The sequence below is a fragment of the Oryza sativa genome, chromosome 1, assembly GCF_034140825.1.
Source record: "Oryza sativa Japonica Group chromosome 1, ASM3414082v1".
In the NCBI taxonomy this organism is placed as follows: domain Eukaryota; kingdom Viridiplantae; phylum Streptophyta; class Magnoliopsida; order Poales; family Poaceae; genus Oryza; species Oryza sativa.
In genome coordinates, this window is record NC_089035.1 from 30,131,053 (window position 1) to 30,146,209 (window position 15,157).

At 44.0% G+C, this 15,157-nt stretch overlaps 2 protein-coding genes across 2 annotated transcripts; both read left to right on the forward strand.

Moving 5' to 3' along the window:
• The first annotated feature begins 1,924 nt into the window (after nt 1-1,924).
• LOC4325930 (probable mitochondrial-processing peptidase subunit beta, mitochondrial) lies at nt 1,925-5,782 on the forward strand. Its single transcript, XM_015767184.3, has 9 exons — nt 1,925-2,586; nt 3,197-3,361; nt 3,455-3,592; nt 3,692-3,843; nt 3,956-4,064; nt 4,288-4,386; nt 5,058-5,123; nt 5,215-5,322; nt 5,435-5,782. Exons 1-9 carry the CDS (start codon nt 2,032-2,034, stop codon nt 5,558-5,560), a joined length of 1,518 nt encoding a protein of 505 aa, XP_015622670.1. The 5' UTR covers nt 1,925-2,031; the 3' UTR covers nt 5,561-5,782.
• Nucleotides 5,783-8,615: 2,833 nt separating this feature from the next.
• LOC4325931 (probable leucine-rich repeat receptor-like protein kinase At1g68400) lies at nt 8,616-11,327 on the forward strand. Its single transcript, XM_015790506.3, has 2 exons — nt 8,616-10,384; nt 10,470-11,327. Exons 1-2 carry the CDS (start codon nt 9,037-9,039, stop codon nt 11,090-11,092), a joined length of 1,971 nt encoding a protein of 656 aa, XP_015645992.1. The 5' UTR covers nt 8,616-9,036; the 3' UTR covers nt 11,093-11,327.
• Nucleotides 11,328-15,157: the final 3,830 nt, after the last annotated feature.

Below are 15,157 nucleotides of genomic sequence, written 5' to 3' on the forward strand. Positions count from 1 at the left end.
AAGATCTTCGTGTATGAACTGTGGCGCTCTATTTGCCCCGAATAATTCCAAACAGGGACTCTGTAAGGACTAAGATTTGCCATGTGCATGCTCAATGTTTAAGTTGCAGTGTAGTCTTACTACATGTTCCACAATGCTTGATGATCATACAGACTTTAAGGTGGACCCCATATGTTGATAGAAAAAAATATTTAATCATTTGTTTATATTATAATTTAGTATATAGAAGTATAAATTAAGATTGTAGATTCTTTAATCTCTACTATTATAAAAATTGAAGATGTTTTTGCCGGTGTTTTGATACGTCATCCGTGTATGAGTCGGTTTTTAAGTTCGTTTGTTTTTGTAAATACATATCCGTATTTGAGTCGGTTTTTAAGATCGTTCACTTTTGGTAATACAAAAAGAATCATATAAGAAATCTGTTTAAAAAAAACTCACATGCTAACTTGAGACGATCGGACTCCTAACTGCAGCTCATGATTTTATATATATATATATATATATATATATATATATATATATATATATATATATATATATATATATATATATATATATATATATATATATATATATATATATATATATATCCAAGCGAACTCCCACAGTGAATTTCATTTTAACTAAACCATACAACAATAATAAGATTAAAATAGACTTCACCCGTTGCAACGCACGGGCATTTTTTCTAGTGATAAAAAAGTCATTAAAATAAAATGATATTTATGTATTTTTTTAATATCTGATATTATAAAAATTGAAGATGTTTCCGCGATCTGTCATCCGTGTTTGAGTCGGTTATAAAAATTGAAGGTGTTTTCGTGGTTCGTTATATGTGTTTGAGTCAGTTTTAATTTTATGTTTTGGTTTTAATCTATATCTCTTCTCTTCTATATCTCTATCTCTTCTCTACTATTATAAAAATTGAAGTTGTTTTTGTCGTATTTTGGTACGTCATCTGTGTATAAGTCAGTTTTTAAGTTTGCTTGCTTTTGAAAATAGAAAAGGAAGCTTACAATAATTCTGCAAGCATACGGCATACTGCTCCGCGTGGAACAAATGAAGGAAACACACACACAACAGAACATAAGCAAGAACAAGCAAATCATGGGCGAATCACACATACTTACGATGGAGTTTGCACACACACAAGCTAGCAGTACCAGGAATCAGTGACAAATGGATGGAAAGATGGAGAAGAATGCAGACTTCTTATTAGCTTTGTTCCTTCCCTTCTTTTGCTTCGGTACGTCATCCATGTATGAGTCGGTTTTCAAGTTTGTTTGTTTTTGAAAATATATATCTGTATTTGAGTAGGGTTTTTAAGATCGTTCACTTTTGGTAATACAGAAAGAATTATATAAGAAATCTGTTTAAAAAAAACTCGCATGCTAACTTGAGATAATTGGACTGCAGCTTATAATTTTCTAAAAATATATATATCCAAACAAACTCCCGCAGTGACTTCACCCGTTGCAATGCACGAGTATTTTTTTCTAGTAAGATAAATGGTTAAACCTTATATGTGAAACCAGAGAAAATATATGGCACCAACCTATAAATCCTAAGTCGTCAAGTATTGGTTAAAATAGAGGTCCCAAGTCGTCTAAAGGTCAGCAAAAATATGGGCAAGGAGGTTGTAGTTTCTAATGAAGTCGATTTTGAACATCGTTCTTAAGTCTTACTTACGAACGAGATACCTTATTTATATTTTGTTTCATCTTTCTTATAGTATTTTGGTATATGTAGCCTACGACGAATCGACGATTCTTTGCTTAAAAACAGCTTTGCCGAACCAAAGCAGTAAAGCACAAACTATGTTTTCGACTCTGCTTCTTTTATTATTACTTTTTATTTTATTTTTTTTAAAAAAAGAAACTCCGTTCCTTCTAAACCCATCGAGACTTTGATATTTTCCTCCGCTAGCTTTCCGCCCTTCGCCCCCTTCCCCCGCCGCAAGAATAATCGGGAGGAGAAACCCAAACCCCCCTCCTCCTCGGCGGCGGCGGCGGGCGGCGGCGCGAGCACATGGCGGCCACCTCCATCGTGCGATCGAAGCGCAGGCTCGCCCTGCCCTACCTCCACCGCCTCCTCCACTCCGGCCCCGCGACCCCTTCCCCCAACCGCTTCCTCCGCCACGCCTCGCCGGTGCCCCGCGACCCCGACCACTCCCCCTTCCTCCGCCTCCCCGACGCGCGCGTCTCCACGCTCCCCACGGGCCTCCGCATCGTCACGCAGGCCTACCCGGCCGCCACGCGGATGGCCTCCGTCGGCGTCTGGGTCGACGCCGGCAGCCGGTTCGAGCTGCCCGGCACCAACGGCACGGCGCACTTCCTCGAGCACATGGCCTTCAAGGGCACCACGCGCCGGCCCACCGCGAACGCGCTCGAGGTGGAGATCGAGAACATGGGCGCGCGCCTCAACGCCTACACCTCCCGCGAGCAGACCACCTACTTCGCCGATGTGCAGGGGCGGGACGTGCCCATCGCGCTCGACGTCCTAAGCGATATCCTCCAGTACCCGTGCTTCCCCGCGAATGCCCTCCAGCGCGAGCGCGGCGTCATCCTCCGCGAGATGGAGGAGGTGAGCTGTCGCACCCTTTTGCTGCTTTGTCCCCTTCCTTGCCGTCTAATGCAATTCCTTAATTTAATAGTCGATGTGAAACTTGATATCCTTGTCGCACGAGTGTAGAACACCCTTATTTGTAGGTGGCAAATGTTTTTCTTCTGCATTTTTGGTATTGTTCTCGGCTATTGCAGCAAAGGAAGTGCATTTGGTTTGGATAGTGACCGTAACTCTCAGGTTGCACGTTATGGGTATGGATGATTGTATATTTCACTATTTCAGCATTGTTTTACAGTGTACATGTAGAGGCTGGTGTCTTTAGGCACAATGGATTTTTTTTTCCTTAAAGAAAATATGTTTCCTGCTCTGATAGTGTGATGGTTGGTATTGTTTATATTAGCCTTGTGGTGTTGGCCAAGATGATAAGTATGCTTGAACACTGATTGTCTGAATGTAGCGGTTCCTAGTTTTTAAATAACTTCCTGAATGCATACTGTGGTTTAGTGCAATTAGCTTATCAAATCCATGCTCGATCCCGTGCAATTAGCTTATCAGATCTAATATACAATATATATATTGTGTTTCGTGGATGCTTGATCTGTGCTTACATGTGTTTATGGTTAGACAGGTGCAAGGAATGATGGACGAGGTGATATTTGATCACTTGCATGCCGCAGCATTCCAAGGTCATCCGCTGGGTGACACAATATTAGGTCCTGTAGAGAATATTAAATCGATCTCTAAGAAAGATTTGGAGCAATACATTACAACTCACTATACCTGTCCTCGAATGGTACTTGTCAGCCAGTTCTGAAATTTACAGGCATTGATTTGTTATCACCGAGCATTCTAGTGCTGAATGTTTTATTTTGCCTGGTTGGTTTAGGTTGTGTCTGCTGCTGGAGCTGTCAATCATGATGAGGTTGTTGATCAAGTGAGAGAATTTTTTACAGGATTCTCTACTGACCCAACTACTGTAGATCAACTTGTTGAAGCAAATCCAGCTATTTTTACTGGATCTGAGGTCCATTTTCAGCTGTCAAGATGTTATTAGTCATTTTTAGCCTTTTTGGATTGATTTTATCTTTTGGACTTATTCCCTACTTTTCTATATCATCCTTAGGTCCGTGTGGAGCAACCAGAGATGCCTCTAACGCACTTTGCAATTGCTTTCAAGGGTTCATCATGGGCTAACCCTAGCTCAATTCCTCTTATGGTGATCCAAAGCATATTGGGAACTTGGAATAGGAGCATTGGGGTTGGGAACTGCTCAGGGTGAGATGATTTGCATTGATTGATTATGCTTAGTTGACCAACAATTTTCTTGCCTTGTTGTGTTGTTGCTAATCTGCTGCATAAGGCTCATATGATCTATTGGAACTGCAAGGTCTGCTTTAGCTCGTGGTATCAGCAACGGTAATTTAGCTGAGAGCATGATTGCATTCAACACTAACTACCGAGATACAGGATTGTTTGGCATCTGCACTATTGCTCAGGTAAATTTGGTTTATCAATCTTTTAAATTGTTCAGCTAGCTGGAACATTAAATTAGTTTTAGTAAAGTATGCTACATTTTCCTTACTTCTTGATGCCAATCAGTAATAATACTAGCTATGTTCACTATTAATTTCACATACATTATAAAAAAACTGAGGTATGCATTGGATCAAAAATTCCCTTTTATAATGTTTTCTTACATTTTGTGAAATATGATTGCAGCCGGATTCCCTATATGACCTATCACAGTTAATAATGCAAGAATTTAGAAGACTTGCATTTGAAGTGTCGGAAACAGAGGTTGCTCGTGCTCGTAATCAGGTTGCTTATCCATCTCAAGTTGCTAATTCAGAGTTTTTACCCATTGAGTCATTTCTACTGTGAATTTGTGGTGTTAGACAACATTTTTCTAGAAGGCAAATCAGACAGTAGATTCTCCTACATTATTAGTAGGCAAAATTTTGCCTTTTTAATATTCCTAGGCTCTTTCCTTTTTGTTTTGTCAATAACTCATCTTCATTTTCACTAGACAATACCATGATATCTGCTATGCTCATGTTGCTCTGATGTAGGACAATAGCAAGAAAGTTGATTTCAACCTGATGATCAGTCGTTGTAACTTCACTAGACCTGTTTCACTTTCCCTTAAATGACACTGATAGTTTGTGGTTAGTTTTATATTTATATGTATGATATGTCTTTATGCAGTACCAGTAATCATTAAGTACGAACTCTGCATAGTTTCATGGCTGATACATGTTTTTTTATAATATATGCCAATTAACTTGCATCTAGAAATATTTGTTATACTAATTGTGAAGTGGTGAATTATTTCCTACATTTTAGCACCAACCTAAAAGTCAGTTCTGGTGCCTTGGTAGCTTTTCTGTTTTATCTTTCTTGGCCTGCCTGTAAGCTATGTATTGTATCTGTTAAGGAGAACTGCATTCAGTGAAGTGGATGGATAACAGCTAACATTTATTTAATTTCAGTTGAAATCTGCTCTTTTACTTCACATTGACGGATCCACTGCTGTTTCTGAAAATAACGGCCGTCAGGTATGGTGAATGAAATATTTTCTTAAGTGCCCATGTTGCAGTTGCTACTATTTTTCCTAACTATGTATATTCCCTCGACCATCTGGATCAGATGCTAACGTATGGGCGAGTAATGCCATTCTTAGAGCTTTTTGCTCGCATTGATGCTGTTGACCGTGATACAGTAATGGAAACAGCTAAGGATTTCATAATTGACAAGGTAAAACTCGGCATCTTCCTAGTAATAATCTGGAGTGCATCTTTGCTATTGCTGTCTCAACAAGCTATACGGAAGATTCATGCACTCACATGACTTGTTTGACAATCTTCAGGATATCGCCCTAGCTGCAGTGGGACCGCTCACGAATTTGCCGGAGCTTAGTTGGTTTCGCTCACATACATACTCGGATGATGAATTTAGTTCAAGAACGTTCTTGCAGGATGCACAGAATAATTGAAGCTCCGGTCCTGGTAGTGTTGTTGTAGTAACTCAAGCTCACCCAAGAAATATTCGATCGTAGGAAGCATCAAGCATTTTAGTTATTTGTTAGATGTTCTCTATTTATTTGCAAATAACTCCCTTCGTTCGGATTGTAAACTCCTTCCGTTCACCTTTTACTTTCTTAGCATACAATTGCGTCAAAATTCTAAATATAAAAAAGAAAAGAAACTTGACATAACCAAAAGGCCAGACAAAAGAGGTACAGCTGAACACAACACATTTAAGTACACCTGCAGTGTTAACTAAAAAATGTTCTGTTCTCTCTCGACCTAAAATAAACCAATTTTATATAAATATGTTGAGATTCATTTATAGTTTATTTTAGAATAGAGAGTAGCATTTATTTTGTTGATTGGTTTATTTTAGAATAAAAGGAGTAGCAATGTGGCATTCATTTTTGCTGATGTGGACGAGAGAGAGAGAGAGAGAGAAGAGAGAAGAGAGAAGAGATTGAAAAAAAAATTACGCTGTTGGTTGTTTAATATCTATTCTTGAAACCTAAATTGCAACTTCGTTTTTCCACATCATTAGAAAAATATGGATCATAGGAGGCAACAAAACATATAATACCTGCCGTTAGATATAAAGAAGGCAGTAAAACTATAAAGGAGTGGTCAAAGTTGATTCTTCCACATATCCTCTTGGATATTTACTGGGCCATCGTTGTCTGAAAGCCCTAACCCACATATTCGTTTTCCAACTAAAAACGTATTTTAGCGCTAAATTAAAGTACGATATAACAAATATTACACACAACAATGCCGCACATTGTGAAAATACATGTATTCTAGTGACTTGAGTAGCACCTGAAGATCTTGAGTTCAAACCTTTATAGGAAGTTCAAATCTTCAAAGGAGTGAATTTCATATTGGGTTGTTCCATGAGCTAAGTTCCTACATTGTAGAGACCGGGTTAGGAATGCATAAGGGTAACTTACGCAATTGCAATGTAATAACTTATACTTCCTCCATACTTATAAAGGAAGTTGTTTAGGACAATGTTTAAGTCAAACTTTGGGAATATAAATCATGAATAACTCTTAAATTGTTGAGTTTGAATATGTAAAAATTATATGAATAGATTTGTCTTGAAAAATACTTTCATAAAAGTACACATATATCACTTCTCAATAAATAATTTTATAGAAACAAGAAGTCAAAGTTGTGTTTTGGAGACCGTGTCGCTGCCCAAAACGACTTCCTTTATGAGTACGGAGGGAGTACAAAACTTTCACATAATTATAAAAAATGCATAAGGGTACATGTGATTAGTGAGGCATGTGAATGGGACGTCGGGGGTTCAATTCCCATGCGCGCACGGTAAATTTTACTCCTCCCGCACTTCCTCTTGACAAATATTTAGCAACTATATAAATTTAATTGGTTTTTTTACTTTAAAATGTGAATGAAAAGTTTGCATTAAATTACCTTAAGTGATTTTTTTGTCATAATAATATTGTTTATTACATATCAAAATAAATATACTTTTGGAAAAGTGCCGGTATTGTGGTGGTGGGATGCATGACTCCAGTTACTACTACTAATCAAATCTTGGTACCATGACCATGAATATTACACACATATGGATACGAGTACACTTTGAATTGAAACCACCTCTTTAAGTGTATCTTAAGGGTGTGTGAATATAGAGCAGTGATATGTGCTCACACGTGTTTTTCATGTAATAATAAAGAGAATAGATTTTTCATTCTATCTAGACTTCCTGCTGATTTTATTTTCTACCATTGACTTTCCGTCTTTCCTTAGCCATGTTCTTTGTTTACATTGTTATTTTTTATTATAAATTTTGTCTAATAATTATTATATAGGTAAACATTTATATATTTAATAAAGTGATATTCTATCCATAAAAAAATGTCAACCGCGTACTATGTCCAGATTCGTTGTACTATGTTACCTTTTTTTAAGAACGGAGCGAGTAGTCATAGTCGCGTGAAATGCATGATATAATGTACTAGTATTGTATATTGAATATTAAGCTATTTCTCTCTCTACAGGTTTATGGGAATGGTATCTGTCTAAGGGCCCCTTTGAATCGTAGAATGAAAAAAACGGAGGAATAGGAAAAACATAGGATTCTAATAGGAATGTAAATGTAAAACAGATGATTGCAAAACATAGGAATGATCGTTTGATTGGACCACAGGAAAAACACAGGAATCGGATGAGAGAGATATACTCAAAGAATTTTTACCAAGAGGTTGGACCTCTCGCTAAGTTTCCTTTAAAACCTATATGCAACAAGCCATTCCATAGGAATTTTGTAGGATTTGAAAAACTCAAATCCTTTAAATCAAAGGGCTACATAGTAAAATTTCCTGTAGCATTTCAATCCTATGAAATTCCTTTATAATTCCTTTGACTGAAGGGCCCTTAATATTTGTGCATGCCCTGAAGGCTGAAGCTGCTGCTCACTGCAGGAAGCCAGGAAGGCCCCCAGCTGAAGGCCAGACCAATGAGACCAGTGAGCCAACATATGGTGACAGAAAAAAATTACTCCTTTTCCCCAAGTAAATTAAATATACATGGGGCAGAGGCGCAGAGCCATGCAGCAGCAGCATCGCCCGGCCGCCCGGCCATGTTCTGCTCGCTCGTTCAGACTGACGCTCGGATAAGCAAAACAAGCACCGATCACCCACACCCATCTCCCGGCCATTTCTGCTCGCTCTCTCAGATACTACACGCAAAACAAGCACCAATAACCCAGTAGGAAACAGGGTTTACGTTACTGTCTCGCGTCGTTTCTACGGTTACCAGCTTACTACGGGTACGATAATATAAATACTACGGTAACCTCCTTAAATTCAAATAAATTAAAAAAATAATTTAAATTTTTAATAAATTTTATACGGTTTTTCATGGTTACCGCGGTTAACACGTGGTAACCGTACTTACCGTCGGGACGCGGTAACCCCGGTCCCGGCGGTTTGGGAAACCTGACTAGGAAACGCTGAAGAATTAGGTTTGCTTCGTTGCTGCAATTAATGGCAGAAAAGACACGAGCGCTACCGGCTTTAAGCAGAACCATCCGTACGCGACTCCGGTGAAGGAAACTGTGAATGCGTGAAATCCTTTGGCTCCCGTGAAAACCAAGCACGGGCCGGTGCGCACGGGTGCGCAAATGGGCTCACGCCGCACGCGACGCGCTCCGTCTCCTCTCCCCTCTCCCGCAGTCTCTTCCCCACGCAGCCACGCGCGCGCCCATTAATCGCTCACGCACTTGCACGTTGCACCATCAACTCCTCTGCTCCCAGCTTCCTTGCTGGATACACGAACAAAGTCCCGTTTGCTTCTGGGTAGAACACAACAATGGCGCTGCGTTCTTCTGCTGCATACTACTACATGAACTAATTTGCTTCTCCCTTACGTTCCGTTTGCATCATCTGCCTTGCACACACGCACGCACTACAAAATGGCGTTGCGCGTGCTCTTCTTGATGCTGTCGGCGTTCCCCGCGAGCTGCCTCGCCGTCGCTGCTCCGATCAGTCCCGACGCCGTGCCATTGCTCGCCTTCAAGTCGGCGTGCGCCGACCCTGCCGCCGCGCTCGTCTCCTGGACGGAGGCCTCCGACCCCTGCTCCGACAGGTGGCGTGGCATCACTTGCCGGAAGCCTTCGCCTTCGCCGCCGCCGTCGTCACCTCCTCGCGTCCGTCGCGTTGTTCTCGAAGGCCTCCGCCTCGGCGGGGATGCTGGAGCCGTCGCCGCGCTCGCTGGCCTCCCTATGCTCTCGTTCCTTAGCCTCAAGAACAACTCGTTTACGGGCTCTCTCGGTGACGTCGACTTCTCCACCTTGGCGCCGCACCTCAAGCTCCTCTATCTCTCCGGCAATGGCTTCTCCGGGCGGTTTCCGGAGTCCGTGCTACGGCTTCGCCATCTGCGCCGTCTCGACCTCTCTGGCAATCGGCTTACCTGCACGATTCCGCCGGAGATAGGACACCGGCTCCCTTCTCTCCTGACGCTGCATCTTGCGCGCAACTCGCTCGTCGGGCCCTTGCCGGCCTCGCTGGGAGCAATGGCCAGGCTTGCCAAGCTCAACGTCTCCGGTAACCACCTCCAGGGCCGGATCCCCAAGCGCCTCGCCGCCGTCTTCCCCGCGTCTTCGTTCACCGGCAACCCCGAACTTTGCGGTGCCCCTCTGCGCCGCCGGTGCAATGAGCAGCTCCACATGGTGTACGGCGGCGGCGGCAGCGGCGCTGACACGTCACACCAACCGAAGAGAGGGAGGAGGAGGAGCAATGACCGGTGGATGGTGGCGATGATCATGGCGGCGGTGGGCGCAGCAGTGGCATCGCTGGTCGCCGCGGCACTCTGCGGCGTACTGTGGCTGAAGAACAAGAAGCCGGAGAGGCCGCGCGCCAGCTCACGCACCAGCTCGATGGCGCGGGAGGAGACGGTGCGCTTCGACGGCTGCTGCGTGGAGTTCGACGTGTGCACGCTCATGCGGGGCGCCGCGGAGATGCTGGGCAAGGGCGCGACGGCGACGACGTACCGCGTGGCCATGGGAGGCGACAACGTCATCGTGGACGACGCCAGCGTCGTCGAGGAGGGCAAGGCTGGCGAGGTGGTGGTGGTGAAGAGGATGCGGCGGAGGGAAGGCGCGACCCGGGAGGACGAGCGGCGGAAGCGGAAGCTCGCGCGGGAGATGGGCACGTGGCGGCACGCCAACGTCGTCAGCCTTCGCGCCTTCTACGCGTCGGCAGACGAGCTCCTCCTCGTCTTCGACTACGTCCCCAATGGCAGCCTCCACAGCCTCCTCCATGGTCCGTAACCCTCTCTCTCCTGACTCCTCTCATGGCTTCTTCTCATCAATGTCTACATGATGACGATGGCAACGGATTCTTTCAGAGAACCGAGGACCGGCGCGTGTTCCACTGGAGTGGCAGACGAGGCTGAAGCTGGCGCAGGACGCGGCGCAGGGGCTCGCGTACCTCCACGGCGTGTCCGGCGGCAAGCTCGCCCACCGGCACCTCACCTCCTCCAACATCCTCGTCGACGCCGGCGGCAACGCGCGCGTCTCCGACTTCGCCCTGCTGCAGCTGCTCGTCCCGGCCCCGGCGGCGGACGAGGCCGCGCAGAAGCAGGACGTGCACGCGTTCGGGGTCGTCCTGCTTGAGATCCTGACGGGGCGGTCGCCGGAGGACGGCAACGTGGACCTGGCGCTGTGGGCGCGCACGGTGGTGCGCGAGGAGTGGACCTCGGAGGTGTTCGACGTGGAGCTGCTGCCGAGCAGGGGCGGCGCGGAGGACGAGATGGTGGCGCTCCTCCATGTGGCGCTGCTGTGCGTCGCCGACGACCCCGGCGAGCGGCCGAGGATGGCGGTGGTGGCCAAGATGATCGAGGACATCAGGGACAGGGGGAGCAAGAGGAGCAGGTACTCGGCGTCGCCGTCGCAGGTTGGCCACTCCTACGAGTCATCCCCTTCCATCTCGGAGGACACCACTAGGTCCACCAATGCCTCAAGCTCTTGAAGCTGTGGTGACAGTTTCCAGCTTTCCTTCCCAAAAAATCCAATGGATGTTGTTAACAAGAGGTGCTGCCGTTTAGATGTTAGTTTTCTGCCATCATGATTCTGTGGCATGTGACATGTCAGGTACCTGTGATCAATGGAAATTATCAACTCCTTTTGTTTTCTGTCCAACGAACGTAGACAGGGCCAAGTTTGTATTACAATTCAAACATGCAGGGAATAAGTTCCCTTTAGGTCCATGAATTTGTTGCCAAGTTTGAAATTCATCCTGAACTATAATAACAGATATAACGTGTCCCTCAATTTACAAAACCGGTGTACTCGAGATCCCAGACGGAATAATGTCCAGTTTCAGTTGATGTGGTGGCTGAGTTAGCAGGGACCCACATGTCAGGACAATTCAATCTATTTTTTAAAAAAAATTGGTGGACCTCACATGCCAGTAACACATCATCTCCTTCTTCTCTCGGTTTCTCTCCCTTTTTCTTGGCGGGAGCAGGGCGTAGACGACGAGGCAGTAGGCACTGCATGCAGTGCGCGAAGACACAAGGTGTGGGCGGCAGCGACCGGCAGTGGCACGAAGGAGGAAGTCAGCGTTAGTGGTGGAGGTCGTCATCGCCCAATGAGCCCATGGCCACCGCGTGCGCGTGCACCCGCCTACCCCTCCAAAACGGCCCTCTTGGCGGCAACGAGGTCAAGGACCTAGCCGAAGTGCTCTGTAGGAGAGGCCTGCCCCGGTGCCGAGCGAGTGGCGAGTAGGCGGAGGACCTCCTGCAAGTTACTTTCCTTGCAATGCTACCTTAGGGAGGGCCCGATGTTGGCAGGTGGGAGCTTCCAATGAGGGATTGGATGGAAGGGGAACACCTTGTTGGCTCTCAAAGGCGAGCACCCAGTCGTGGTGGAACAACAACATCCATCATCGGAGTGCATCCGACCACCACCGACGACTGAATCTGAGCAGCTGGAGTCGGCCCTTGTTGCTCGAGGAGTCGCGACAAAAGAGCAGCAGAGAGGGCATCATCATTCCGAGCATGTGTCACAATAAGGTCATCATAGGGACCCTCAATGCTAGGATCCCCCTGCCCCTCCACTAGAAAGGGATCTCTCTCGTGATGAACCATGTCAGCTGCAGCCGTCATCCAAACCGCTTTAAGACCTTATTTATACCGGTTTTGGAAGTTTAGAAACATGTTATATGTGGTATTGCGGTTCAGGGACAATTTTAGGACTCGACGACAAACAGAGAGACCTAAAGTGAACTTGTTCTATTCAGCCTTCTTCTACGGTCCATTTGGCCGCTCCGAGTGGTGCGTCAAAGAGAGACGATTTTTTTTCATTTTTAATTTTTTTAATATTTACAAAAATATTATATCGGTGAAAATATTTGCAAAAATATACCCTGCCACCCAAGTGGAGGGCAGCAAGGTGATGTGGCACGCGACGCTGTTTGTGCATTTTGCACGGAGGTCTCTCGGTGAAATGCAATTTTCGCCGTATGTAAAGTTAAGCCCTCCGTGACCGGCGAAGAAAAGTTGTCCGTTGAATACTTGAATGCCTTCGGCGAAATGGTCACCTACGTCTCGCTCCCACTCCCAGACTCGAGTAGTCTGGATGAACTGCCAATCCGCGCGGCGCGTCTGTGCATTAGCGAAGACAGGAGTGGCAAACTGGAAGCGCGTGCGCGCGAGCGATTCGTCCAGAGTATCAGTTTCAACCCCGGCCCAAAAGTTTATTAGCTGCGTCGCTCAGGGCCATGCGCGGCAGGGCTGTGAGGGAGAGAGACGTGACGAGAAGCCCGGATCCGCCTGGCACGTTTTGGGCCCGAAATTTCCCCTGCCTCACACTCGTATGTCAGTCACACACTCACACCACACACCTGCCGGGGTCCGGTGTGACACAGGCGCACGTCCAGCCAGGCTTATCCTCCTCACGGTGGCAACCAAACAGCCTCAGAATCCCTGCAACGATTGTGATTTATGAACTTGCGTTTTCATAGCTCGACCGCCTTGTAATTTGTTGGCCACTCGAGCTCAAGTTAGATCACCAACTATGGCCAGTTGCATGCGTAACCGTGTAGCGAGCAGATCCAGCGGAGAAGAAGAGAGAATATATGTCTCAAGATGCTGATCATGTTGCAACAAAAATTTCAGCTTAATTTCTTATGATCGGTTCGATTTGTAATATGTGAGTATTTTTCAGTTGTTCCTATATCGATCACTTGTTCATCCAGTAGCTGCAGACTGCAAGTTCTGATGAACTCGATGCATTTATGCATGTATGAGAATATTCTGTCCCCCAGCGTGGAATAGGATTCACTCGCATTGATCATTAATTTGATCCACATCTTTGACGATTAGACCTTACTGAGTACCTGAAGATACGTATGTGATAGTTGAGCTAATGATATTTGACACATGGAACTCAATAGAAAATACTTGAACCTGAAAATTCCTTTTTGGCACGATAAGACTCCAGGAAAATCTAGCCAAATATTTGTGTAGGTTCTACAGATGCTAAACGAAGAAAAATCTTCCCACGAAGTATGGTTACCATACATGTTGTTTTCATCTCGTCCATAATTATCTGGGGCCAAGCACTATTTTTCCCCCTTCCTCGTTTTTATTGAGAATCATATCACTCCACTTGGTTAGTGCAATCTTTTCCTGTTATTATGTGATTTTCTTTAGTTTTTTTGTGTGCCATGGCTTCTCGCTTTGTGACACCACTAGGTACAGTGGACTGGGCAAAGTTGTTTGTTTGTTCCATAAATAACTTTGTGGAAGCACTTGATACTCTCAGTCCCACTGACCATATTGTTTATTTGTTTGTTTGTTCCATTAACAAATGGACATGCTATGTGCACAAACCACTTGCATTGCGTAGTACATGGTCTCTGCAGATACAAGGATGGACAACGGGGAGTCGGGGACCATGAAATGAAACTAGGTTATAATGTATATTTAGTTTTAGTTGAAAAAATAGTTCCTCAAGTGGTGTCTAGATACATTTTTAAAAAATACATAAAAAAATTCATAGGATATGTTCAATATATAATATCCCATACTCACTCCGTCCTAAAAAAAAAAAGTGAATCTATTACTGGATGTGACATACTCCCTCCGTCCCAAAAAAAGACAAACCCTGGGTTTCCGTGTCCAACTTTGACTGTCCGTCTTGTATGAAATTTTTTTATAATTCGTATTTTCATTGTTGTTAGATGATAAAACATGATTAATATTTTATGCGTGACTTGTCTTTTTAATTTTTTTCATAATTTTTTCAAATAAGACGGACGGTCAAACATTGGGCACGGAATCCAGGGTTTGTCTTTTTTTGGAACGGAGGGAGTATTATAGTACAATGAATCTGGACATACCTCCGTCCAGATTCGTAGTACTAGGATATGTCACATCCAGTACTGTGTTGGTTTTTTATGGGACGGAGGGAGTAGGTCATAAAGCAGTTGCTGCAATGAATTAGGTATATAGTACTCCCTCCATTCCATAATATAAGGTGCATATGCATTTGAAGATTCAACCTTTAAACATTTGACCAACACTTAGTATAATATGAAATAAACTTTATTTGTTAAAAATTATATCATTAAATTGAGATTTAAATTTACTTTTATATGGTTATAATTGTATTGCTAAAAACCTTATAGTATATGAGAAATTATAAGCTAAAGATTAGTTTTGAAGACCGTGCCAATTTTGACCATGTCTTATATTATAGGATAGAGGGAGTAAGAGAAGACATTAGCTTTAGTCCCACTCAATTAGGAACCAATGAAGCAATGAGGGAGGGGGGCGAGAGAGAGAGAGAAATTATCATTATTTATTTCTTAAAGCCAAGTTTTATGTATATGAATAGCTTATCATATAGACTATTATATGATCACTTTTATAATGATGAGGCATGCCATATTGAGTTATATGGATAACTTTTTATAGATATTGTGGATGCCCTTATATTTTAAAATGGACGAAATATTTTATATTGGAAGGAATCACACAACTATATTACACAACATTCCTGATGAAAAAGGTTTAAAAATGGAGGACTT

What these genes read in the sequence shown, in the direction of transcription:
- LOC4325930 (XM_015767184.3), top strand. Translation starts at nt 2,032, where the DNA reads ATGGCGGCCACCTCCATCGTGCGATCGAAGCGCAGGCTCGCCCTGCCC. An exon ending in GGGGTTGGGAACTGCTCAGG is followed by an intron (nt 3,844 to 3,955) that starts GTGAGATGATTT and finishes TGGAACTGCAAG; the next exon opens with GTCTGCTTTAGCTCGTGGTA. An exon ending in AGGATTTCATAATTGACAAG is followed by an intron (nt 5,323 to 5,434) that starts GTAAAACTCGGC and finishes GACAATCTTCAG; the next exon opens with GATATCGCCCTAGCTGCAGT.
- LOC4325931 (XM_015790506.3), top strand. Translation starts at nt 9,037, where the DNA reads ATGGCGTTGCGCGTGCTCTTCTTGATGCTGTCGGCGTTCCCCGCGAGC. An exon ending in CCTCCACAGCCTCCTCCATG is followed by an intron (nt 10,385 to 10,469) that starts GTCCGTAACCCT and finishes GGATTCTTTCAG; the next exon opens with AGAACCGAGGACCGGCGCGT.